The 26163-nt window shown below is 33.2% G+C and overlaps 1 protein-coding gene and 1 long non-coding RNA gene across 3 annotated transcripts in view; one reads left to right on the top strand and one right to left on the bottom strand.

The window, feature by feature from the left end:
• Window positions 1–3203: 3203 nt before the first annotated feature.
• Window positions 3204–13621, bottom strand: LOC140435295 (uncharacterized). Its single transcript, XR_011950130.1, has 3 exons — window positions 13458–13621; window positions 12885–13045; window positions 3204–3495 (listed from the first exon to the last, which is right to left on the bottom strand). It is a non-coding gene; the product is annotated as an uncharacterized lncRNA (long non-coding RNA).
• Window positions 12094–26163, top strand: part of LOC140435294 (neurotrimin-like) — a 635066-nt gene continuing 620996 nt past the window's right edge. For both annotated transcript variants that reach the window (XM_072524122.1, XM_072524121.1), the window contains exon 1: window positions 12094–12312. In XM_072524122.1, coding sequence (XP_072380223.1) covers window positions 12201–12312 — 112 coding nt within the window. In that variant the 5' untranslated portion in view covers window positions 12094–12200. The remainder of the gene's footprint in view (window positions 12313–26163) is intronic.

Here is a 26163-nt window from a genome sequence, read left to right as displayed (position 1 = left end):
GTAAATTTCTTTGGCACCTACAACGATAACTGTTCAGCAACTCTTGCATTCTAGAGCACCACTGGTGCTATGTAAGAGGATTCCGACATAACCAAGACAAGCAAGTTGCTTTGACCATGTACCAAGACGACTTGTAATTTAATGTTTTATTGATAAGTTACTGCTACTAATAATACTAGCTTTAAAATCTATCCAAAAGGGTAAGGAAAACCTTTTTTTTGTGTCTCGTGAAGAAAAATTTAAAATTTTCTTTCAAATCGCTCCGTCACTGACACAACAAGAACGACCAACCAGCTTCAACTTTGCCATAGAGATAATTCCCCTTGAATGTTATCGGATTTCGATAAATATGTGTACTGGTTAAAGAGTGAGCGAGCGTGTGTATGTGTGTGTGTGATGCTCTCTTTTCTTTTGTTGATGTGGATGGCTGTCGTTCGGAAAGATAAAAATCTGTTTTTTTGCTTCGTGTTCCACATTATTTAAATCAACCAACCTCGATATTTGTTCGAATGTAAAATAAATGACGGACTCGATGCACGAACAAAGACGAGTAGAATAATTAGAAAAAACCGTTTTATTGCAAAAATTGAATATTTTGTATTTTATTTTGAATACACTCTTAAAAGAGAATATAACAATAAACAAAAATAATTATAAATAGACATTTTTGTTGCATAGGTTCTTGTTCTCTTGATTTCTGTAGCAATCATTATTCATCTTCATTCTTTGGTGGATCTGTAAATGCCCTTACTTTGTTTCACGCCTAGATTAATCTTCTTTAAGGGCATTTATCGTCAATTGTTGTTTTTTACTCTGTTGTTTTTGGCCTTTTCATTTTAGCTCTAATTGCTCTCCTCTACATACTTATTTTTACTAACAACTTCTCTGTAGTTTAACTAGACCAAACCCAAATATTCTATAGGTGGCTCTTACTGGCTCTTACTTCGGTTCTTATAACTTGTCACTTTAATTGTAACGAAATTTTTTATTATTCTTCCTATATACTTCTTCTTCTTCTTAACATGCCATACACCAAAGTGCGTAGGCGACTATCTCATTACTAGAATTCTGTTCTTGGCGGCGTGACACAGCTCGCCTGTATTGTGTATTCCTGTCCATTCTTTAATATTCCTTAACCAGGATAATTGGTTGCGGCCGGCTCCTCTCCTACCTTCGATCTTCCCTTGTAGGATTAACTGTGGTATTTCATATTTTGCTCCTCTCAATATGTGCCCAAGGTAACCAATCTTGCGTTTTTTAATTAATTTAAAGAGTTCTCTTTCCACGCCAGCTCTCTTAAGGACGTCATCGTTTCGAACTCTATCCACCCAAGGTATGCGCATCATTCTTCTTAATGACCACATTTCAAATGCTTCAAGTTTGTTGATAGATGTTTTTTTCAAAGTCCACGTTTCCATGCCATAAAGCAAGATGGACCATATGTAGCACTTGACCATTCTGTAGCGTATTTCGAAATTTGAAGCTTGTCTTGCCATTTGTATTCGGGTTTTTATCTTTTGTTGTGGATCCGATTGGTCATTGATTGTGGTGCCAAGGTATTTAAAAGTTTTCACGCGTTTTATGCGATCGTCACCTATGCATATTATCGGGTTTTCTGGAGGGTTTCTGCTAATGACCATATATTTCGTTTTCAAAATGTTGATTTTGAGGCCATATTTTTTACATATGCTATTCACCCTATTAAGTAATAACTGCTGATCTTCCAAATTATCAGTTATAATCACTGTGTCGTTCACCTTAATGCCTAATTCCGTGTCTTCTAATGCTTCCGCAAAAATATTTTCAACGTATAAATTAAAAAGCATCGGAGAGAGTATGCAGCCTTGGCGAACACCTTTCCGGATTTCAAATTCATCCGTATATTGGTCTTGATCAATCCTCACCTTTGCCAATTGGTTCCGGTATAGATTCTGAATAATTCTGATCTCCTTCTGGTCAATGTTGGCCCTATGTAGTAGTTCCATCATGATATCATGTTTAACATTGTCAAATGCCTTCTCGTAGTCGATGAAGGTGAGGTAGACATCTTTTCGTTGATCTAAACAGTTTTGTATTAAAGTGTTCAAACATAAAATTGCCTCTCTTGTTCCTAATCCTCCCTTAAAACCGAATTGTGTTGACCCGCTAAGTTCTTCTAGTATCTTGTACATTCTTGAGTGTAATATCCTAAGGAAGAATTTCAGCAAGTGACTCATTAAACTGATTAAGCGGTGTTCATTGCATTTTGTGGCATTAGCTGTTTTTGGGATCATCACAAAGGATGACTGCAGCCATTCTCGCGGAATGTAACCAGTATCATAAATTCTATTGAACAGCTTTACCAAGATTTCGATATTCTCCTCGTCTAGTAGTTTAGTAGTCCTATATACTAACAATACTATTCAATATTAATATGAAGATAATTATAGGTACAGAAGACATAGCAAAATTATGAAACAATGTGGTCCAATGTATATTTAACAATTCGCTTGACTGGGTATACCTTTCCAGTTAGATTGATATTGTTTTTAGATCAAGGTTTTTTAGTACTCTATATTAGCCTAGAGACTAACTTAGGGCTTCTTTAATTCTCCATAGCCACTTTACTATCTGTTCGTATAACATATCTTGTGAAATTTTTTTTTAACAATGCAAGATTGCACTAATTTCTAATATGCGTTTCTTAATGACAAATTTAAAATTGTTCTGCTAAAACAAAAGATAACTGTATCAAATACTGATATTATTATAGGAAACCCCCTCTAATTTACCACTTGTTAAAACTTTATTTGCACTTCCACGTTCCTTTACCGCAAAAAAATGTGTCTAAAAGAAGCAAAACGTTCGGAAAACTTACTGGAAATAGTTCCTCGTTGATTAAACTTTCCCCGAACCGTATACCTACAACGATTTCTCTAAGATTAAAAATTAAAGAGCTGTTCAATCGCTTTCTTTCGGTCGACGGTTCGTGGAATTTCACTTCATTTTCCTTTTTTAACTGAAGAATTTCACGAAACAAGCATCCAAATTATTTATAGCGTAAAAAGCGGTGAAAAATATTGGAGCATTTTAAAATAGTATTTTATCAATGCAAAGGGAAATAAAGAGAGAGTTGGTTTGGTTTTAATGAACCTAACATTTAGTAGACGTAATAGATTTTATGTAGTACAAAAGCATAAACAAATAATTAAATTTACCATGATGCATAAATGTAGTTCATTTATTCAGTAAGCATTACAACACCTAGGGATTATAGCTAATGCTATAGCGTTCAAAATGCTATTCTTGGATGAGGTGGATTATTCCTCTATGTCATTTATAGCTTGCTGTGTGTCTTTGCTGCTGTCGTGACTCTTTTCCATTTCTTTTTGTCTTTGCACTCAACTTTTCAGTCTTTAACAGTAATTGTTCTTATATCTTCTTCAACATCATATAACCATCTTCTTCTAGGCTGTCCCCTACATATAAGCCATAGTGGTATCACTTTTGCTATGTCTTCAACAAGGAAATAATAAATTTTAATATTTTATTTGCCAGTGGTATAAAAAAGAACCAAACAAATTAATTTGTAAAGAACTATTCTAAAAATAATTTATTTATAGTAGATCTACTATCCTAAGCTATCCTAAAAATAAATAATACCAGAACAAAACAATGTAAAAACTAAACAACTTGTAAATTTTAAACAGTAGAAGAGTAACCTTTAAACGTTAAAGAGTACATCTTTATTGTAACTTTTTTTCTTTACGTAAATAGTGCAGAAGATGGAGTTTTGCAGGGGTAAACCGTAGATGTGTTGTCGGAGTAAAATGTTAATTAATATTAATATAATCAAAGAATTTTCATTACGTCGTCCACAGCTCATTAAGCTTAAGCTATGGTTTGTTAGAACAGTGAGCGACGCATAACTCACAGTCAGTCGAACGCAACGCACGTTCGTCAAAATCAAAGAAATGGTTCTCTATGATAACGGTTTCTTAAGGTCGGTACACATATACGAGCCAAACGGTATGGATACGGTATGCGAACGCTATATTCGTTAATGTGTACGGCAGAAAAAACCGCTTGCGTACTGTTTCGTCGTGACTCGTCGCGAACCAAATTGTTGCGGTTTATTCCACGACTTCAAAGGAAGCTCGTCTTTCAGTTTGGACGGCGCTTACTAGACGGAGCGAACATTTTTATTGTCTCATCAAATCGACATTGTGTGAATGACGTGTTCCTTCCTAGAGAGACGTGAGAAAACACTAAACTAATTCTGTCTCCGGCTTCTTCAAGTAATGTAGCCTTTCTTAAATTATTTTAAAGTGTTTGTTTGTCCATTTGTAGTGTAGTGTAATGTACATTTATATGTTTATGACATCTTGTTCTTGCCGGATAGGCCACAACTGACGAAATGCCCCTGAAGATGATCTAGGGATCGAAAGTACTTGGGCAAGATTTAATTAAACTGTGCTCGATATATGCCTTTTATCTGATCAAAAAACTAAACTAATTATTGTACATATTTTTATTTTTGTTAAACAAGCAAAAACAGAAACATAAATCAGTACCCAACTTATAAATAAAATGAATCATTTCGCACATGTGTGTTCGTTGTTGGTTTGTCGCTTTCCATGGATCGAGATAAGTATGCGATCAGTACGATGTAGAATATTTTTCAAGGATCTGTACGCGTACGATACGTATACCGTTCGGCTCGCATATGTGTACCCACCTTAAGGTTCTGCTGAACTGCGCGCAATGCAGATCGATAGCCGTATACGTCGACGGTGTGCTGGAAAACGTTCAGCTGAGCTCACAACGTACACATCTACATATACCGAAATTATAATTGTATTGTTATATAGTTATTATTATTGTAATATTGCTTAAAGCTACGGTTTGTTAGAACACTGCGCAGCGCACAGCATACACGTACAGCAGAATCTGTTCTACTCGACTCACGGCAGTTTTGGGTGAGTCAGTTTGTTAGATTAATTGGCGTAAATATTCTGTCGTTCTGAATACAAGTTTAGAAATTAGTTTCACATTTATTCTCTAAAAGGTTGTACGTTTAAAAAAATGAATTTTCTCAAACTTAACGCAATAATTTTATTACTCCAAGAAGAGGAGGAAGAAGAAGAATTATTAACGTTAAATTTAAATAAAAGAAATAAAAATGTAAACGAAATTTTTTCATGTCTTAATACAGAAGGTTCTTTTAAATTAACAGTCGAAGAAAGATTGTTTCAAAACGAGGAAAAATTTCGAGAATATTTTAGACTTTCCAGGGATTTGTACTAGATCCACTAGTCTTTCATCTTCCTCGGAAGAAAATTTAGTAGACATCACTTAATTATTACAATAATAATAACTATATAAAAATACAATTATAATTTCGGTATAGATGTGTACGCTGTGAGCTCAGCTGAACGTTTGCGTCCAAATCAAATCGCAGTTGATTCCAGCGCACACCGTCGACGTACACGTCTATCGCTCTACAGTGCGCGCAGCTCAGCAGAACCTAACTAACCGTTATCATACAGAACCATTTCTTTGATTTTGACGAACGTGTGCGGCGTTCGACTGGCTGTGAGTTATGCGTCGCTCACTGTTCTAACGAACCATAGCTTTAAACTTGCAGTCCACCTCTATTTTTGTAGTTAAAATAATATTAGCCACTGCTAAATAAGGGCACGATTTCGACGTCCTTGTCATTAATGGCACATAAACAGTAAGGGAAGTTCCATCGTTCATGGAATTCCCTAACTATTGTTTTTCATTCACCTTTTGTTTTTGGTACCCGCAAAAAATAGTAGATTTATTATTACTTTTATATATACATGGTATATGTTTAAGGGCTAATTATTTAACCTATAAAATAAATAATGTATTTGCTATTAACTTTTCTATTGACTAAGAGAATACCAAAACATGTATTTCTTTTTTACAGAAACACTTCTCAGTGCAATAAAACGATTCAAATTTCGAACAAGTTGTACCAACTCTAGGCCAATCTAATATCGAAAGAGATACACTAACCCCAGATCTATCTAATTTCGAAAGAGCCGATCTGATGTTAAAAGAAACACATTAACACCAAATTCTGATTCGGAAAGCGGCACGCTACGCTCAAATCATTCAAAATCCACGAAGAATGCATACGATGAGGCACTTCGACATGTGAATGAGCATTTTAAACGTCTGTGAGAAATTGTTCTTAGCCCGAATGGATGATTTAAGTACCTCACACACTATTAAAACCAGCGATTGTATTAACACTTTTTTTCCACACAGCCAGGCATTTAAAAATCATCCAAACAACCTTTTCCAATGAGCCACACATTTATGCATCATCTAATTAACCAAAAGTTCAAACTGTCTCCTCTCAGCCACACATCGGATCAACCACACGCTCATACTCACTCGCCTCTACGGCTGCTTTATGTTTAAATGGTTTTACTGTTAGTTGATAATGTTTTTCTATTACTAAGAATAATTAAATTTAATATTTATTCATATTGTGTCGATAAACAGGAAAACAAGAAGACCTGTTTGTGTTACTAGTATTGTATGAATTGGAAATTGAAACGTCAATAATTTTAATTTAAACTTCAGTTGTAGCTTATTCCCATTAAAATAGTAATTGCTATAAGATGCCACAAGAAAATAGCTTCAGAAAAATAGGCAAGAATTTCTTATAGAGGTGAAACTCTTCCAAAGGCTTTTGGTACTTTTTCGTTAAACTAAAGAAAAGCTCTTGTGCCAAATTTTACCTCTTTAAAATTCTTTACCATTTTATTACATGTGCTAGAAAACATTTTTAATTTTTCTTCAAAAGATATAAGCAAAAATCCCAAAGACTAAGTTAAATTAAATAGGTTTTTAGATTACTTATAATATTTTTATACAATATACAAATTTAACCTACAAATAATCCTTTTGTAGAACTTTGTACAAAGCATTATAAGTTTCAGAAATGATTCGACTGGGGGCCTGATTTGATATCAATGTAGAAAACTTCATACATTAATATGAGCTAAAAATATCAATGTTGCAGATAATCTTTCAAGATGACTTACTGTTTCTCTCATCATGGTATGATGGTAAAAAGGAATTTTTCTAATACAGAAAATCAGCAAAAAATCGATAAAAATGCACTTAAGTTCATATTAAACATGAAGATATAGCAAATAGTAAATAGTTTGACTTTTCAACGTTTAATTTCGTTTCTCTTCAAGGAATCCTTCGTGAATAAAGAAAAACTAAATAGAATATAATTATTTTACGCCCTTTAGTACCACGATTATTTGGAAATGGCGAATAAATAAAACAACGTAGTAAAATAATAATATTTACAAATGGAATGGAAGCGTTTTGGCCGATATAAAATGTTTAAAAGCCCCAACCAGCAACTTCCACAGTAACTTTCAACTCTCCGCTCTGCCTCCGAAACCGTAGTGATAAATTACTTAACTGATTCTCCAGTTAAGTACAATTTTTCCGGTAAATTATACCCATTTAAACTGACCGAATTAAATTTTCAAGAGTGCGGCTGCAGAAGTAATTTGATAATTTCCAGTACATTATTTTTTACTCGTCCGCTCTCTTTCCATTCGGTACATGTCATTAATAATTTCCGTGTCTAAAACTAGAACTCGCTTATGCCAATTTCGAAATACATTCTACTTTTGTAATCGCTGGATGTGCTTCAAGGGCCGAATGGAGTTTTTTGTAGTGACATAAAACGTATTCTTTTGCTTTATTTCTATGAACTCGCTAGGGAGACAAATTGTCCAATTATTATAATTTTTAGAATATAAATGCCATTTCTGTAAAATATCTTAACTTAAAAATTGTTAACCTCAAAATTATATAGCTGAACTTTCTTTTACACAGTTGCTTAGTCACAAAGTTATTGTTTAACTACTAAAATATGTAAAGTCAGACCGTTTTAAAGTCATTTTTACTAAGTTTGACCTGCGAGGACATGCTAGAGTTAATTTTTTATGAACGTGTCAATAGGTATATATTAATATAAGTCACCATTAGTCTAATCGACTGTACCATTGATTATAAACCACCTACATGGGTAGTTTATAATCAATGACTGTACTTTATCTTGAGCTGTTCTAATTTATTGCCGTTTACTCTTTTTATTAAATATTATGTTTATTATATAAATTCACGCCTTTGGCTTAACCTTTGACCTACAGCCTTTGGATCATTTTTCGTGATAACATTAACTTTCTAATTTAAAATAATTTTTTCTTAAAAACGATTTCTAGAGTGGAAATCGAAACGTCAAGCAAAAGTGTGAATTTTATTACAATCAATTTGTGGCTTAATCTAAGATAAACACAATATTTAACTTAGATTTGCCACAAGGTAACTTCTAGAACCTTTTATATCCAAAACAAACCGCAACTATCATCATCATCATCTAGCCTCTAACATCCACTGCTGAACATAGGCCTCTCGCATGCTTTTCCACTTAGTCCGATTTTGAGCCATCTAAATCCAATTTGTAGTCACTCTTCTTATGTCATCTGTCCATGTCGTTGGGGGTCGACCTCTATTTCTGTTAGCTTGTATTCGGGGTCTCCATTCCAAAATTCTTTTTGTCCACCTGTCATCAACTGATCTTACTACATGGCCTGCTCAGTTCCACTTTAGTGTTGTTATCCTTTCAATAACGTCTGCTACTCCTGAGATTTTGCGTATAGTAGCATTGGATATTCTATCACGTAGAGAATTCCCTAACATTATTCTCTCCATTATTCTTTCAGCAACTTGTAGTTTATTCACTGTTGTTTTTGGGAGTGTTAGAGTTTCTGCGCAGTAGGTCATCACTGGCAAAATACACTAATTAAATACTTTTCTTTTTAGACACATTGGACTTTTAGACCTAAAAATATCCTTCATCTTTCCAAATGCAGCCCAAGCCAGATTTAGTCTTCTTCTCAGCTCGATTGCTCGAAACCCAAACTATACCTAGCATTAATATTAGTAATGTCACCGACTCAATACCATACATGCTCACCATACATCAATTGATTCTCCGAACAAATGTTAAGCCCAATGTTACAAATGGCCATGTCATGGTTTTGTACAGAAGTGAAGAAAAAATGTAAAGAAAAAAAAAGTTTACCTCAAATACATGTCAACCAAAACACAAGAGACATACCATAATTACAAGACAATTAAAAATGAAACACATGCTCTTGTAAGAAAAATAAAAAATGATTACTGGGAACGCTTTTCGAAAGAAATGGAACATAATTTTTACGGTCTGCAAAAGGAAATATGGCGCTTTATAAGAGGTTAAAGAACGGAGGTAAAGGAACTGATAGAACCAAAACACATAGAAAAGGATACGTGGATTGACTACCTTAAAAAGCTACATGCAGAAGAAGAACAAACGACGCTAGAACCAGAAACACCAGAATTTACCACAAAGAAGAACTTAATATGAATGTACAGGAAGTTCAGAAAATACTTGAAAAGTTAAAAAAAACAGAAAAGCGGCAGGTAAAGACGGGATACCAAACGAGTAACTGAAATATTATGGAGCAGCAATGAGAGAACAATTAAAAACATTAATTAATAAAATTATAAAAGACAGTAAAATACCGGAAGAATGCCCAGCCAAATGCTGGGTTGGCTTGATTAATCTTGGGTATGCAGTTTAATTGCTATCGACATTTCACTTCAACTTCCCTCGTTAGAGGTCGCTAGTAACATACGCTGGTAATTATTTTTCCTATAATTACCATACTAGTCGGTGCGTTTTGATTTGGTTTGAGTCTTTTTACAAGTCTCTCTGATGACGGGTAAACCCAGAAACACGCTTCGAAAGGTTTCCGCGCTTAGTACAATTAAACCTAGAGCTAAGATTAATACTATTAGAGGAATTAATATTAATATTCCCAGAGATTGTCTGATGTCAACATTCATAACACTGCCAAAAAAACCAAATGCAAAAGAATGCCAAGACCACCGGATAATAAGTTTAATAAGTCATATGCTCAAAATATTTTTAAAAATTATACACCGAAAAATACACAAAAAACTTGAGCAGGACTTAAGTGACACATAATTTGGATTTAGAAATGCACTGGGAACGAGGAAAGCCCTGTTCGCTGTGAATGTACCTGGGCAAAGGTGCATATATGTTAATCAGCCAGTATATATGTGTTTCTTGGATTACAACAAAGCCTTCAATAAGGTCAGACATAACCGTCTTATCGAATTACTTGAAAAGAAAAACTTAGATATGAGAGACATCAGGATCATTAGCGCTATCTATTATAATCAGATCGCTGTGGAAAAAGAGAACAACGTCTTTTCAAATGAAATACAGATTGAAAGGGGCGTCAGGCAGGGCTGTGTAATGTCTCCTACTTTGTTTAATTTGCATTCAGAGGAAATAATCCAGGAAGCACTAGAAGAACTAACTATGGCAATAAAAGTAAATGGCCGACCAATCAATAATATACGGTTTGCCGACGACACTATTTTATTAGCGGAATGTCTTGAAGATTTACAACAAATGGTTGACACAGTGGTAGAAGTCAGTGAAGAAAACGGACTGCTCCTATACACAAAAAAGACAATTTATGGTAATTACGAAAGCCCAACAGCGCCAAGAAAACATAACAATACATGGAGAACAAATTAAAAAGTTAAAAAATATAAATATCTGGGTAGAATAATCAACGAAATCGTAAGTACACAGAAGAGATTAAGGCAAGAATAAGACAAGCAAGAAACTCTTTTCAACAAACTGAAAAAAGTACTCTGTAGCAGGGACATATCAATTTCTCTAAAGATAAGACTTCTGAGATGCTACGTGTTCTCCGTATTATTTTATGGGTTGGAGACTTGGACATTGAAGAAAGATGTTTCGCACAGATTAGAAGCCTTCGAGTTATGGGCCTACAGAAGGATATTAAGAATAATTTGGGTGGATAGAATCACGAATGTGAGTGCTGTTGAGAAAAATGGGAAACGACAAAGAGGTTTTAAATACAATTAAAGTCAGAAAACTGCAATATCTGGGACATGTCATGAGAAGCGAGCGTTATAACTTGTTGCACTTAATAATGCAAGGAAGAATACAGGGTAGAAGGAGTCGCGGAAGAAGACGCATCTCCTGGTTAAACGATTTGAGAGCTTGGTTTAACTGCACTTCTGCTGACCTCTTTAGACCAGCGGTATCGAATGGGCGAATTTCCATGATGGTTGCCAACCTTCTTAGAGGAGATGGCACATGAAGAAGAAGAAGCATATTAAAATCAACTGTCGTCCGTGTTGAACCACGTCGTTGATCATTGCGCCGAGCTTTCGACATCCTGTTCGATGTGATCTTCAAGGATTTCGAGGTCTCAGTCTCCTAAGCGTTCAGAAACTACTATACTGATCACTGATCAAACCATTACTGCTGCTGAGAATAGAGGACGGGTCATTTATACCGTCGATGGCGACGTGGTTTGGGTAGGTTGGCGTGGGGGTTAGCATCGGGATTGAATACAAACTTTTTTATGGATTCCCTTTTATAAGCACATACAGAAAGCCGTATAATACTGAAGCATAGACATAAAATCTATAATTACGAAGTTAATACTCATTTCTTGGCAGATCAAGCAGAATTAATCAACATTAGAACTCCCGCAGTAAAACCTCAGGTTCTACTTAGAAATTAACTCTACATCCATGTATGTGATATAATACTTAAGTGCTCGCTGCAATATACGAGAGTGTACCCTCTTTACTGTAAAGAGACTTCAATATACATTGCAAAGTACCCTACAGGAAACATTAAGTGATGGGACTGATATAAAAAATTGGGTCATCGTACCTAATTCCATAAATGAAATTAAATTACCCATAAAAAATATATACCTATTTATTTATTCTTCTCTAAGAGAATATGGGATCACCAAAGAGCTCACAGCCTCCCCTTACCGTTCGCAAACCGTCCCGTTCGCGAAACACGTGGATGCAGGCGCGCGCTCGGCAATTGGCAACTTCCAAAATTTCTTTTCTTCGCGTCTGCCCCCAACAGAATCGGCGTGCAGTCACTTCATCAGTCCGGTGCGAGAAGCGGCGCCTAACGCTCGCTACGAAGGCGGCAGAACTCGATCGAAGGCGGGAATCGCGCGATTGCGGCAGCCGATGCTGCGAGTTTTTATCGACAGAGTTTGTTGAAATCGAAGATGTTTTTATATGTTGTGAGAGTGATGATGAAAAATTTGCAGGTCGTGTTAATTACGTACTGGTTGACAGTTGGGGTGGCTGTTGGTAGAGGCTACCATCATCGTGGAGATGGTAAGTTTTTACCATGATAATATCTCTATAAAAAACAATTACAATAATTTTGAAACAAACTAGTTTGTGAGTGTAACGTCTGTGTATGTAAAAGTTAAACAAAATGTAGAAAAATAAGAAGTGGAAGAAAAACTTCCAAAGACCTTATCATCAAATCAAAAACTCTTTTTGTGTTGTTGCCGTACGATATGCACCAGTTTCTTATGTCTTTGAAGCATAATTGTTGATTGCCACCAGATCCTCTTGGACTTTTAATTTTGTTCATTAAAATGACACTTATGAGCTTTTGATTGCCATTTATTCTCTTTGGATATAAGCTACTTTTTATTGGTAACGTGATGTAGCCGTAGAGTCATTGTCTAAGATATCACAGAGAGTGTCCATAATTCACCGCCATACATCGGGATGAGACAAATGTCGTTGATAAGATCCGGATTCGAAAATTTAAAAAAGCTTTACGCCAGAGGAGATAGTTTTTAAATGTATTGAAAGCAGTTTTAGGCTTTGCTATTATTATCTTCACTTCGCAGTACCATATGCCTTTCAAAATAGAGTAAGTCAAAGATACTTACATTTTGATTCCGCTTTACGGCTTGATTATTTATTTTAAACTGGAATTCCATATGGGACTGTCTACGAATTATAATCAACTAGGTTTTTGCGATGTCGATATACATTGTCCATTACAGTTTCTCTATATTCTTCACTATTACAGTGGTATCGTCAGCGTATCCTAGATTAGGAATACAAAAATTCAAGCCATGAGAAAATATGAAATGGTCTTTTCCTTGTATAATCAGAAGAAACATATTTTATGTCTGTAGAGAAACAAAGAACTTACAAAACAGAAAGGAGGAAGAATTATTCTGTCAGATAAATGGACCTATATGACTAGAAAGTTTTCATGATTTTTCACAAAACAATATTCTATGTCATTCGGTTCTTAAAGCTTTTTAACATTGCAATATGTGCATTAATGTATATAATAATTATTACTTTGTAATGTACATATGTACTTATGTCCAAGATATATAAAACTAATTTTCAAAGGTTTGGCAAATCATCTGCGATTTTAACTAAAATTCTGCTTCTAAATCAGATAACAATTATTATTATCAGACCTATTTTTGTGCTGTTTGACTTACCTTACTTTATCAATTTCGTTTTAACATCTCAATAATATTGCTCGAACGAACTCTGCTCCAACATTAAGTCTAAACTGATCTCCAGAAAAACGTGCTCAATAATATCAGAAATTAATAATTATCTTTGTAAAATAAATGTATAACCTACATTTTGATTTTTTTAATCAAACTGACAGTCCTAAACGTGGCACTGTTTACTGGTGTATATTTTAATAGTAACCTATTATTTATCGTGTTCGAATCCCTTTTTTACGTTTTGTTGACTTTAGATTATCTACTAATTTTACTAACTCTCATAAATTTACCTCTTGTCATTATAACAAGGTAATTGTGGTAACTATTAATTTATAACTGTTATTGATATATGCGAGTTGCTATTTTAATTTTGGATTTTTTAATATTTTTTTTTTTTTGATTCTCGAATGGCTTCGGAAATATCCATCTTAAAATTCTGATACTACTAATATATAGCATTGTAGCATTCAAAGTAAAAATAACTGCTACCACCTATGTTTCCCACCTTGTAATTACTGGTTTAGGTGGCAAAGGGACACCAAAAACTCTTTCTTTATATATTCTTACCCCCAACGAAGCCTTTAAGACAACTTTTTTGTATTAGACACATCTAGTTTTTCCCAAAATTCTTGACCTATGATTGTGTAAGTCAACACCACCCATATAACGATTATATTGTGCGATAACTTTCGGCTGTATAACTTGTATATTTTTCTTTTATTTTCTGTTATTACGCTTCATACAACTTAGAACTAGAGGCCCGATGTTAAAGACACTATTGCAAACCGTTACTACAGATTTATCATTCCATTACTGAAATTTTTAATTCGCTATTAAAACTGCATCGTATGCATCTCATTCCTTTTTACCGGTACTCGTACTGTTATTAAGCAGACAATAATTGCTTCTGTTTTCGCGGAATATACCAGTAGCAAACAACCCTTTAGATTTTATACATATAAATAAATATACAGAAGAAAAAAAGAGTAAAATAATAATAATAGCGTTTATTGTCCAACATAATCCATTTATAGGACAAAATACAATACTAAAGTTAAATGATATATTAATAATTCATAAGTACTAACTAAATAACACATTTTTCGAGTATTTTACCTTAACATAAAGAAACTACTCAATCACCTAGGTAGATCTCAGCCATCCTAGTAAGCTGCTTTAAACTGCAGTGAAATATATCGCAGTAAGCACTTAAGGAATTATAATAGTTGCACATGAGAAATAGAGGAGAATTTAACATAAGATTAGTTCTAGCTTGTGTATTTCTGAACGTAATCGAATTTCTCACTGGATAAGATGGAACGTTAAAATTTATTTGTCGAAGAATATCAGGGCAGTCAATTAGATTATGTAGTAGCTTGCACAGGAATATTAGGGAGGCATTAATTCGTCTAGATTCTAATCATACTACGTCCAAACCGCTACACAACTCACTATTGCTGATGCCCCTCTTGGGATATATGCCGTTAATTTTGAAAGACAAAAATTTTAAAAATTTACGCTGCACCTACTCTATAAGCTGGATATGTACATCATAAAAAGGTGACCAAATGACAGAGGCATATTCCAGTTTACAGCGTACAAAAGTGTAATAAAGTAATTTAATTGCCTTAGTATTAGTGAGATTTCGACTATTTGTAATTATGAATCCATAAGATTTAAGTGCTTCTTTAACCTTTAAATTTACATGTTCAAAAAAGGTGAGTTTATAATCAAATGTAACTCCAAGGTCTTAAATTTTATTTAAACGTTCAAGTTCATTGCCATTGATAATATAAGGATGGTATAAATTAGACTGTTTCCTAGAATAACTAACTACTTTGCACTTATTGGCATTAAGATTCAAATTATTTGCATTACACCATTCATGTACACGATTCAGTTCACTCTGCAGAAAATGATAATCATTAAGGTCGCTTATCAATAAATAAATCTTTAAATCATCGGCATAACATAAGCATGGTGCAGAAATTGATTCACACAGATCGTTATTAAATAACAAGAACAGTAATGGACCTAGATTAGAACCTTGTGCAACCCCTGAAAAAGCTAGGTACTTTTCCGATTTGTAACCATTATAAGCAACAAACTGCGTTCTATTTGACAAGTAAGACCTCATAAAAGTCACGGCATCCACAGAAAGATCAAAGAGACACAATTTAGAAAGTAATACGTCGTGGTGAATTCTGTCGAACGCCTTCGTAAAGTCAGTATATATGACGTCAACTTGACTTCTATTATCTAGGGCCGCTGAGATATATTGTGTGACTATTAATAAGTTTGTCACAGTGGACCGGTTGGAGACAAAACCATGTTGATATTGGGACAGCTGATTACGAGTGCGTGAGTAAATACGATTATACAAAACTATTTCAAAGACTTTCGATAGATTGCAAATAATGAAAATTGGTCACATCATCACGATTGCTCGGTTATTTATTTTTGTTAACAGCGCTAATACTACATCATTACCGAGACCGTATTCAAAGTTCTGTTCATTCGAAGCTCCTCCATACGATATGAAAGAGCTTATGCTATAACTGCCGTATGATCAACAAACGTAGGTACAACATTTAGCTCTAAAACTGGTAGGTCTTAAGTGTACATGAGATATAGTACAGCTTCCAGTACATTTTCCTGTGATATCCCTGCACCAATTTTACTTAGTTCAGAATAAGCATCTTCCTACTTAATCCTTAAATATCTCTGTGACAAATATTAAATTAAGATCTTTGAGTAGTGGACAGGATGGACTATTTTTATCTTATGCTCCAATCCTCCAATATTCAAAGTATATAAACAACAACAATTTGAATATAATCGGCAATTACAAATTGCTAAAAAGTCGGCTTACTGTAATTTAATTACTAATTCCAATAATAAACCTAGAAACTGCTGGAAAATAGTAATTTTCGAAAGACACAACATAAAATCCAGTTTGGTATAACCTAATCTACCTCCAGACGAAATAAATCAATTTTTATTACAATTGCAGAGAATATAATTACATCTCCTCCCACTATTAATGTCGATGTCCACATCAATTATCGAAATTATCCTTCTCCGAGCAAGTCCTTTTTTTCGTTCTTTTGTGCAAGAAGAAGTTTCTCAAATAATAAAGTCTCTTAGTAATTCTAATTGTAGGAACGTTCACGGAATTAAGAGCAAAATTTTAAAAGAAACTTACCAAATAGTTTGAACACCTTTAACTCATCTTAATTAATTTAATTTTATCAACTGAAGTATTTCCATACTCAAAAGTACTACCTATCTACAAAAAACGTGATTCCTCAAAAACTGATAATTACAGACCCATAAGCTTTGTTTCTACTTTTGGGAAAGTGATCGAAAAAATTATCAGATAAAAATTTTATTCCTATTTTGAGTTAAATAATTACTTTAACAATTCACAATATGGATTCAGAAGTGCTGTTTCTACTTACTACGAACGCGGTATTTAATATTGTGAGCGAGGTGGTCGAGGGATTTGGACGCGGCAATCGCATAGCAATTTCTCTTTGCGACTTGTCAAAGGCTTTTGAATGCGTTTCACATGACATTTTGATCCACAAATTACTAAGAAATTAGAGCTTATAACCTCTTAAGCTTATAACTTCTTATCTACGTGGCAGACACCAGGCGGTAGTGTCTAAAATTTATCTTTCCGATTTTCTATATGTAAAACATGGAGTCCCACAAGGTTCGGTCTTAGGACCTCTCTTGTTTATTATTTATATCAACGATTTGCCTACATTCATATCTCTTTACAAATCCATACAATTACACTGAACAAACTAAAACTTAACTCTAATGAAACGCAAATTTTGGTTATATTTGCAAGTAATTATCACAATGATCCAGATCACTAAGAGATTGTTAAACTATTGGGAATAACCATAGATAATCGACTGAACTGGTCGGCTCATATCTCACAACTTAAGAAAAAGCTATTAAGTTCATTATTTGTTATTCGCCAACTAGCAAGGGTTATCAACTTTAAAACATTAAAAGTGACATATTTTTTTTATTTCACGTTCACTTAAACTATGGTATAATCATATGGAGCAATTCAACAAATGCACCTCAAATTTTTAGAATGCAAAAGAAAGCTATCAGAATTTTAGCTGGGGTTAGGTATATGAAACACTGCCGACCTTTCTTTATCAAATTCAAAATTATGCCGATACGTACTCTGTTGATATTTCAAATTCTAACTGAAAATCACAGAAAACATGCCCATTTAGTAAAGCCGTCTAATGTCCACGTTCACAATACACGAAACTGTCACTACCTACAAACAAAACGCTGTAGATTACGTCTTTACATAAAAATTTTATACAATACATTTTTCTGTTTAATGTTAAATTTAGTTTACAAATGCTAATGGTTTTTTAGTTGTTTTTCGTCTTACCTCCTTGTTTATTTCTTATAGAAGACGTTAGCATAATTGTTCTCGTTAAATTCTAGTGTTTTTCCATAGCGAGTATTAAGTACTAGAATTATTTGTAAAATATATCAAAAATTTGCTAATGGCTTTATTCTTAACTTACCTAATCTCTATCTAGAGCTGTGAGGTAAGTTGGTTTACTTTTGTTCTTGTGGTGATCTGGTTAATTGCCATTTTTTTGCTCTTCCTATTTCGTACACTAATTACAAGATTTTCTTAGGGTATTTTTTTGTTTAAATCTTCTTAGGATTTAGGGGTATTTTACCAGGCTGCTTGTTGAATATCGGTATTGAATTTTCCTATCTTATCGTCCAAGTCTTCTTGAGTTTTGAAGAACACTGTCAAATCAATTTCTTCTAGTGTAATTTTAAAGCTGTCTCAGTCCAACACAGGGTTTTAAATATTATTTTTACTATGAGTATGATCCGAGTTGACTTCTAAATTCTCTTCAATTTGTATATGATTGCTATATACGTTCTTAATGATCAAATGATCACATATGTATTTAAAATTTTAAAACAAAAGATGTCTCAAAAAAATGTACCTATATACAATGCGTTATTAATTTAAATTATGATTGTCGTTGTCGATGTTGGCGATCATCACGGCTATCTTTACTTTGTTTATTGCAGCGCGGAACAGTTCAGTGGTAGTCGTGTTATACCACTTTCGTAAATTTTGAAGCCAGGAAATGCGTCTTCTTCCCGGTCCTCTCTTACCATTTACTTTACCTTGGAGAATCAACTGGAGAAGGCCGTAACGTTCTTGATTTCTCATTACATGTCCTAGATATTCCAACTTTTTAGTTTTGACGGTCATGAGAATTTCACATTCTTTCCCCATTCTACGTAGGACCTCCACATTAGTAACTCTGTCAACCCAGGATATACGTAAGATGCGCCTATAACACCACATTTCGAAAGCTTCGAGCCGATTCATAGATGCAATAGTCAGTCTCCATGCTTCCATTCCGGAGAGCAGAACTGTGAATATGTAGCAGTTCAATAGACGGCATTTTGTTTTTAATGATATGTCTCGACTGTTGAAAATAGTTCTCATTTTAACGAATGCTGCTTTTGCTTTTATTATTCGCTGTTTAACTTCTGTTGAGTGGTCCCATTGGCTATTTAAATTGGTGCCTAGATATGTATGTTGCTCGACTCCTTCGATATTCTGTTGGTTGATTGTAAGTTGAGCGTTTAGTATTGGTTTTTTACTAATTGTCATAAATTTGGTTTTCTTTATGTTAAGAGCTAGTCCGTATCTGTTGCTGACATCTGTTATGCGATTTGTTAATATCTGTAAGTCATTCAGATTATCGGCAAAAACTATAGTGTCATCTGCATATCTAATGTTATTCAACCATTCACCGTTTATTAGTATTCCTTTCGCACAACCGTCTAAAGCTTCCTTAAATACCCATTCAGAATAAATATTGAACAACAATTTAGACAAAATACAGCCCTGTCGTACTCCACGTTCTATTACAATTTTATCAGTTAACTGGTCTTCTATTTTGATTTTGGCCGTTTGATTGTAGTAAATGTTTCTGATAATTCTAAGATCTTTGTTGTCAATTCCAATTTCTTGGATTAGAGTCATTAATTTGTCATGTTTTACCCTGTCAAATGCCTTCTGGTAATCTATAAAGCATACGTATATGTCACAATTCACATCCCTGCATCTCTGAAATAGCACCTGTACAGCAAAAAGGGCCTCCCGTGTTCCCAGAGCATCACGAAATCCGAATTGTGTTCTTGTTAGTTGTTCCTCACATTTTGTATATATTCTTTTGTGGATGACCTTTAGAAATGTTTTAAGTAAATGGCTCATAAGGCTTATAATTCTATAGTCTTCGCACTTTCTCGCATTGGGTTTTTTTGGAAGATTTATAAAAGTTAACACTAACCACTCTTGGGGAACCACGCCCGTATCATATATACTGTTAAATATATTTGTCAACCATTTTATGCCAGGTTTGTGGCACTCTTCCTAAAATTATTGTTTCCGTGGTATCGGTCAAATTATAGTAAATATTCGTTAAAATAACAATAATAATTCGTTAATTAACTTATATTAACATATAACAGAAAAAAAAGTTAGTACATTAAAACCGACATACCAAAACAACGTTTTTTACCTCTTTTCTTGACTTTTAAAAACAATATTGAAAAGACGACGTACATAGTTAATTTAAAGAGACGACGTACATAGTTAATTGAAAGTTATCGGTCGAACATAGCTCAAAGTTCTCACTCGTCAATATATAAGATGCCTTAAAATTTCATGTATACACTTGTGCCGTTTGAAACACGAAGACATGTCCAATAAAAAGTTAAAAACTTTATATCCTCGCAAAAATTCAGTTAGCATCTGGATGAAAAATGTTCTGGTGTGTAAAAGAAATAAACCTAAATACGTGACTAAATTTACAGTTTTACTTAAGGGAGAGGGTGCAGATGGTTTGTATTATTTTGGTTTTAGTTTCAATTTGCATTGTCCAGAATTTAAAATTATAAACCGGACAAGATTAATACGCATAAATGTCTTTTAGAAATATTATATTTTTATATTTAGCAACGTGAAACCAATTATACTGTTTTAAATCAAGAATCTAATAAACACGTGAGAAGAGATATATAAGGGGTTCCATTTCAAAATTTGCCTTGTTCAATTTTAATAATATTTTATCCTTTAATATATTTTATTTTTAGTAATTTTAAAACGTTGGTATAATAAGGAAATATGTTTTGTTAGGGTATTCTAAATTCTTGGCAAAATGTCTTACTCAAGGCTCTTTTCACAAAATCTAGTCGTTTTTGGTCTCTTCATATAATATTTCAAAAATATTGTCGTGTTCCTAACAGAAATTAAAATCTTCTCTCTCCACCCAATGGTTTCCAAAGTGGAGGTATAGTAACTTCATGACGTCTTCAACTTTGCCACACTTTTCTGGATCTTCAACAACTTTTATCTGTGTTACTCGTTTTTCACCTTTAAAAATTTTTTTTGTCTCTCATATATCGCTATTGTAGTTTTTCTTAACTCTAACTTTTATTTTGCCTTCATTTTTTTTTTCTTTTTGCAGCTAAAAACGTGAAATGTTAAGACTGAATACCTTTTAAGTATTACTCTGCCACTTCCTTCCAAGACTTTACTCCATAATCTGCCAATTTAGTAACGGTTACCCTTTCCATAAAAATATCAATAAGTGATGAGAAATACCAGTTAGATTTCTTCAACATGTGGTAGTGCTCTTTGAACAAAAACATAAATACACATTGCGACCTTATCTTGTTGTTAGTTAACAAATCAATAAAACTTGATAAGCAATCAAAAACTGCTAAAGCAATTTTATTTGAACCTTTGCGAAATTCTTGCGCCATTCTGGTAAATATGAACACATTGTTGTTGTGAAGTTTGGCTTTTAAGAAACATTTTCTGAGAGATAAGTTAGATGTGTACAGTTAGCGGCTGTTATAGTCTTGTACTTTCTTGGACTAGGTTCTTTTGACAGTCAGAAGATAAAAACATTGTTCCACAAACTTCAAACAATCAAAATCTGATACTTTGAAGACACAAGATGGAGGCTGGACAAATCCCGGAAGAAGTTATTCCAAATACCAAAACTGATGTTCAGATTATCCTGGATAATAACAGTGGGTGGTTCTTCAAACTCGTTAGATGACGTTATCAAATCCGTTCACACAGGGTACAGCTTACACCAAACGGCGATTTATTCACATTAACAAGATTGCCACACTACATTCTATTCTCAAATCACCATCTTCTCACCACACACATGGAATTAAGGAAAATTTTGTCGATTTTTCACAACTGTTACGAACATATGCTCCCTGCTTAGAACCTCCATCATTCTCTTCTTTTTACTACTAGCTATTTAATCTTTTCGCGCCAATCTTCGTACATTGTGGTTCCAGATTTACACCGTGGTTAATAGAATCTCTTCTCCTCCGCCACGTCTGGTGAAATTGGTCCTTATAGTGTGTCGCTATTAAAATTTTTGTGGGAACTGATTAAAATTCAAACATAATTGACGAGGTCAACTTCGACAATTACACCGGTTATTGTTTTCAGCTGATTTGACAAAAACCTTGAAAAGCAAAAAACTTTGGGTCGTTGTCACGCCATCAACCAGTGGTGTATCAAGTAAATTTTAATATGTTTAATATTTATTATTTTTCTTTGAAAATTATTATACTACAATATTAGGTGCTCCTATATGAGATTCTTAATCCAATCATTGCGTGGTATATCTGTTATTTTCTATCTCTAATTTGTAATAGTTCGATAAGTTATTTCAGTAACTTGTTATTCACATAAATACAGTTTTGGTGTAAATTACATTAAGTAGTTTATTACCTAGTTTATTAAGTATTATATCATGCATTTCTCTATAATATATCTTAGTGTATGCAAATTATAAAACGCAACCGTACCATCTGCAAAATTTATTAGTACGGTACCTTGTGTAACACCACATTACACAGAAAGCATATTGTTTTTAATTTAAATGCATTATTGACTTTCTAGTAAAGAACATTTAAAAGGTTTATAAGCAGTTAATCTTATTCCGTAATCTTGCAAACCTCACAAAAGTTGTTGATGACAAAAACTTTTAAAAGCCTAAACGAGATCCACAAATACTATAATTGATTAGATTTCTTTTTTCTTAAAAAAAGCCATATAAAATTATATATGCAGCTACTAAAAACTTTACCAAGATTATAATGTTTCTGCGAAATTATTTATATTTTATCAGTAGTTTATCAATCACAGTATAATTTTTTATAACTTATTGAAGTTATACTTCTATACGCCCGGTCGGCGTTGGAAATTTGCATGAGAGTGAATCTGTGAAACCATTACATATGTAAGATAATGAGTAAGAGAGAGACAGAAGATATATTTTCTCTCTCTTCCTCTCTCGGGAATAAAAATGTTCCTTTTGTATATATTATTTATATAATATTGTATATATATATATATATATATATATATATATATATATATATATATATATATATATATATAATATTATATATAGTATAATATGTATTAATATTATTATTTATGTGATATGTTTTGTATTTTTTAAAATTAAACGTTTATAATTATTTTAGGCTTTTGTATTTCAAAATAATCACTGTTTATCCGAGAACTGTCAATTTTGAAATCCGTTAGTGTCATGTCTAATTGGCAAATCCTTTACGTGTTTGGTTCATACGCTGGTGGTTGTGAGTTCGAATCCCAATTATGAATTTCCCTTTTTATTTTTGAAATATTTAAAAACCTCACGTTAATCTTATTAAATATATGTAATATACGCAAAAAACATAAATTTTAAAATAAAATGAAAATTTACAACATAATCCGAGTTGTTGGTTTTTTATTTTTATCTTCGTAAAGAAAGTTATGTATATTGGCAGTTTTAAATACTTATGAATATTACATTTTAATTTATATTGTATTATTATATTGAATTATGTTGCAGTGTATTTATTGTATTGTAATTTTTATATTAATAACAAAATAAACAATGAATTTTACTGCAGAGTATGTGTAATTTTTTTTGCATTCAACTCCTTACATACATACCTATATAAAAATAAAAATATATATTTTTATTAAAATATTGATACAATCCTTCATTTACTATACTCCTATTACAGGTCAAATGTTTATATACAGCAAACGATTCACCATATACCTATATAACTAATTCTTTTTCTCTTTCTGCTCTCTCTTACCTATAGCATTACATATGTAATGATTGTGCAGAGTGACTCCTATATAAATTTTTAATGGCGAACGCGTGTATAGAAGTATAACTTCTACCGGCAGTCCCACTGGACTGCCACACCCGTTTTTATTTTTTTTATTAAAATTTTTATTATTCTTATTCTGAATGATTTGTACTACGTGGTTTGATTTCCAATCAAAAAATAAGTGTGGATAACAGCATTTATTACAAATATAAATTGCACAAAAGATAGGAAAAGGTTATCATGTTTTTAATAATAACAAGGGATCGATGTTCTCTATTTATATATTTCTTATACTATATTATTGTAAACGTATATCTAAATGTTGATTTTTATTTTGTTGAGTTTCCTGCAATAACAATTTGCGATATTATTAAAAATGAAGATTATAATAAATCAGAACTTAAACATGCAACACAGTTTTTTTAATTGTTTTACTGTGACAACAATTTCTCCTAGAGAATTTTTAAATCTATTATACCATTTATTTTTAAATTGTAAGTTCCCTATATACCCCTGAATTTCGGTTTTTATTATTATTTTTATGTGATAATCTAAAAATTGATATTTTTTACATCCGGATTAATTTTTTTTCTTCCAGAAATTTACAAATTTTTCTTTGTGTTTACCTATAAATCATAAATGACCGTTTGATTTTTTTGTCTTGTTTATTAGTGCATCTCTGGAGGAATCCTGCTGAAGATAGAGACTAATGGAGAAAAAAATTGCTAGGAATATTGAAAGAAATCACGCTCCTCAGTAATAGGGAAACGACAGGAGAGATAGGGGGAATCCTTGATGGATTCAACCAGAAAACAACGACTTGTATAAAGATGCACTAACCAGACATATACAAGCCTTGCAAGACGAAATGGAAGATGTAGATCAAGCAAATTATGTCACAACGAAGGCTTTAAAAGAGACGGAGAGGGAGTGCTGCCCGACCGTTCTGACCCATTAAGAAAAACTAAGCCAACATACCAAAGTGCTAATAGGTAAAAGAGAACAGCTGACAGAAAAATACGGCTTTAACTATACAACAATGAAAAAATTAAATAAGGATATCCACCGGTCAATCCGAAAAGACGTAAGAGAAAACAACACAAAAGAAATAACTAAAATAATTTAAGAAAACAAAAATTTAAAAGTTTTGGGGCAACATATTAGACAATTAGTTTTGACTTGTCATAAGAAACTTAACCTAAGGAGAACACTGTCAAATAGATATTGGGGCTCTGATCTCTCTACCTTACTTACAATCTACAGAAGTCTAATTAGATCAAAAATTGATTATGGATCAATTGCTTACGCCTCTGCTTCCCCCACATTGTTAAAACAGCTAGACTCTATTCACAACACAGCACTTAGACTCTCTCTTGGCGCATTTCGAACGTCACCGGTGGAAAGTTTATATTCTGAAAGTGGGGAGCCTTCATTATATCACCGTCGAATTTCCTTAATACTTTCACACGTAACGTCAATAGCCTCAAATGTTAACAAACCTCTATTTAATAATACGTTCACTAATAAATATATAAATCTCTTTACCAATAGTACCAAACAGAAGCCTTACTATGAGCGAGTACGGTGTTACCTGAGATGTCTTAATATCGAATTCCCAATTCCCTTTCCAATCAATATTAAAAGCCCCTTTCCTTGGATAATTAATATCCCAAATTTAAATACTTGTCTAACCCAATAAAACAAACATATTAACTGTTACGCAGAGATTAAGAATAATCAAGATCTAATTCTCCGTCAGCATTACGGACATTGCTGCATTCGTTACTCCAAGCGATACATATCAATTTCGTCTTCCAACCTTCTTTTCGATTTTCTCCGCTGAGCAATATGCAATGTTTAAAGCTATCATGCATATAAATTCTAATAACATTCCTAACTCTGTTATCTTAAGTGACTCACTAAGCACCCTTTAAACCCTTAAACAGATCTATCCTAAAGGTCCCCTTTAGAAACTGATAAAACTAGAACTCATGAAGGCTCAAGAAAATTCCAGGAGTATCGGATTTATATGGATTCCATCCCACATTGGCATTGCTGGCAACGAAAGTGCGGACCAGTGCGCGAGTGAAATTACTAAATCTGTCGATATAGAAAAAGCCGAGCAATCTTCTCAAACATCACTGAAACAAATTAAAAATGACGTTACAGCTTGGGAACCCTCAACCAGTAACAGAAAAGAACAATTGGTGATAACGAGATTACGAATTAGACACACGAGACCTACTCACTCATATTTACTGTCCAAAAGTGATCCAGCTATTTGTGAAACATGTAATGTACAAGTAACCGTTATAAAAACTCCTTCTCAATGGAACAATGCAATCATTCTTTTATTACTCTAGCAAGGAACATAACAGATCTTAAAAACGGGATTTCACACATATATAAACTTTTCTCAACAATTATCAAAAAAAAA

Source organism: Diabrotica undecimpunctata, chromosome 2 (assembly GCF_040954645.1).
Source record: "Diabrotica undecimpunctata isolate CICGRU chromosome 2, icDiaUnde3, whole genome shotgun sequence".
Classification (NCBI taxonomy): domain Eukaryota; kingdom Metazoa; phylum Arthropoda; class Insecta; order Coleoptera; family Chrysomelidae; genus Diabrotica; species Diabrotica undecimpunctata.
This window is presented reverse-complemented; position numbering and strand designations above follow the sequence as displayed.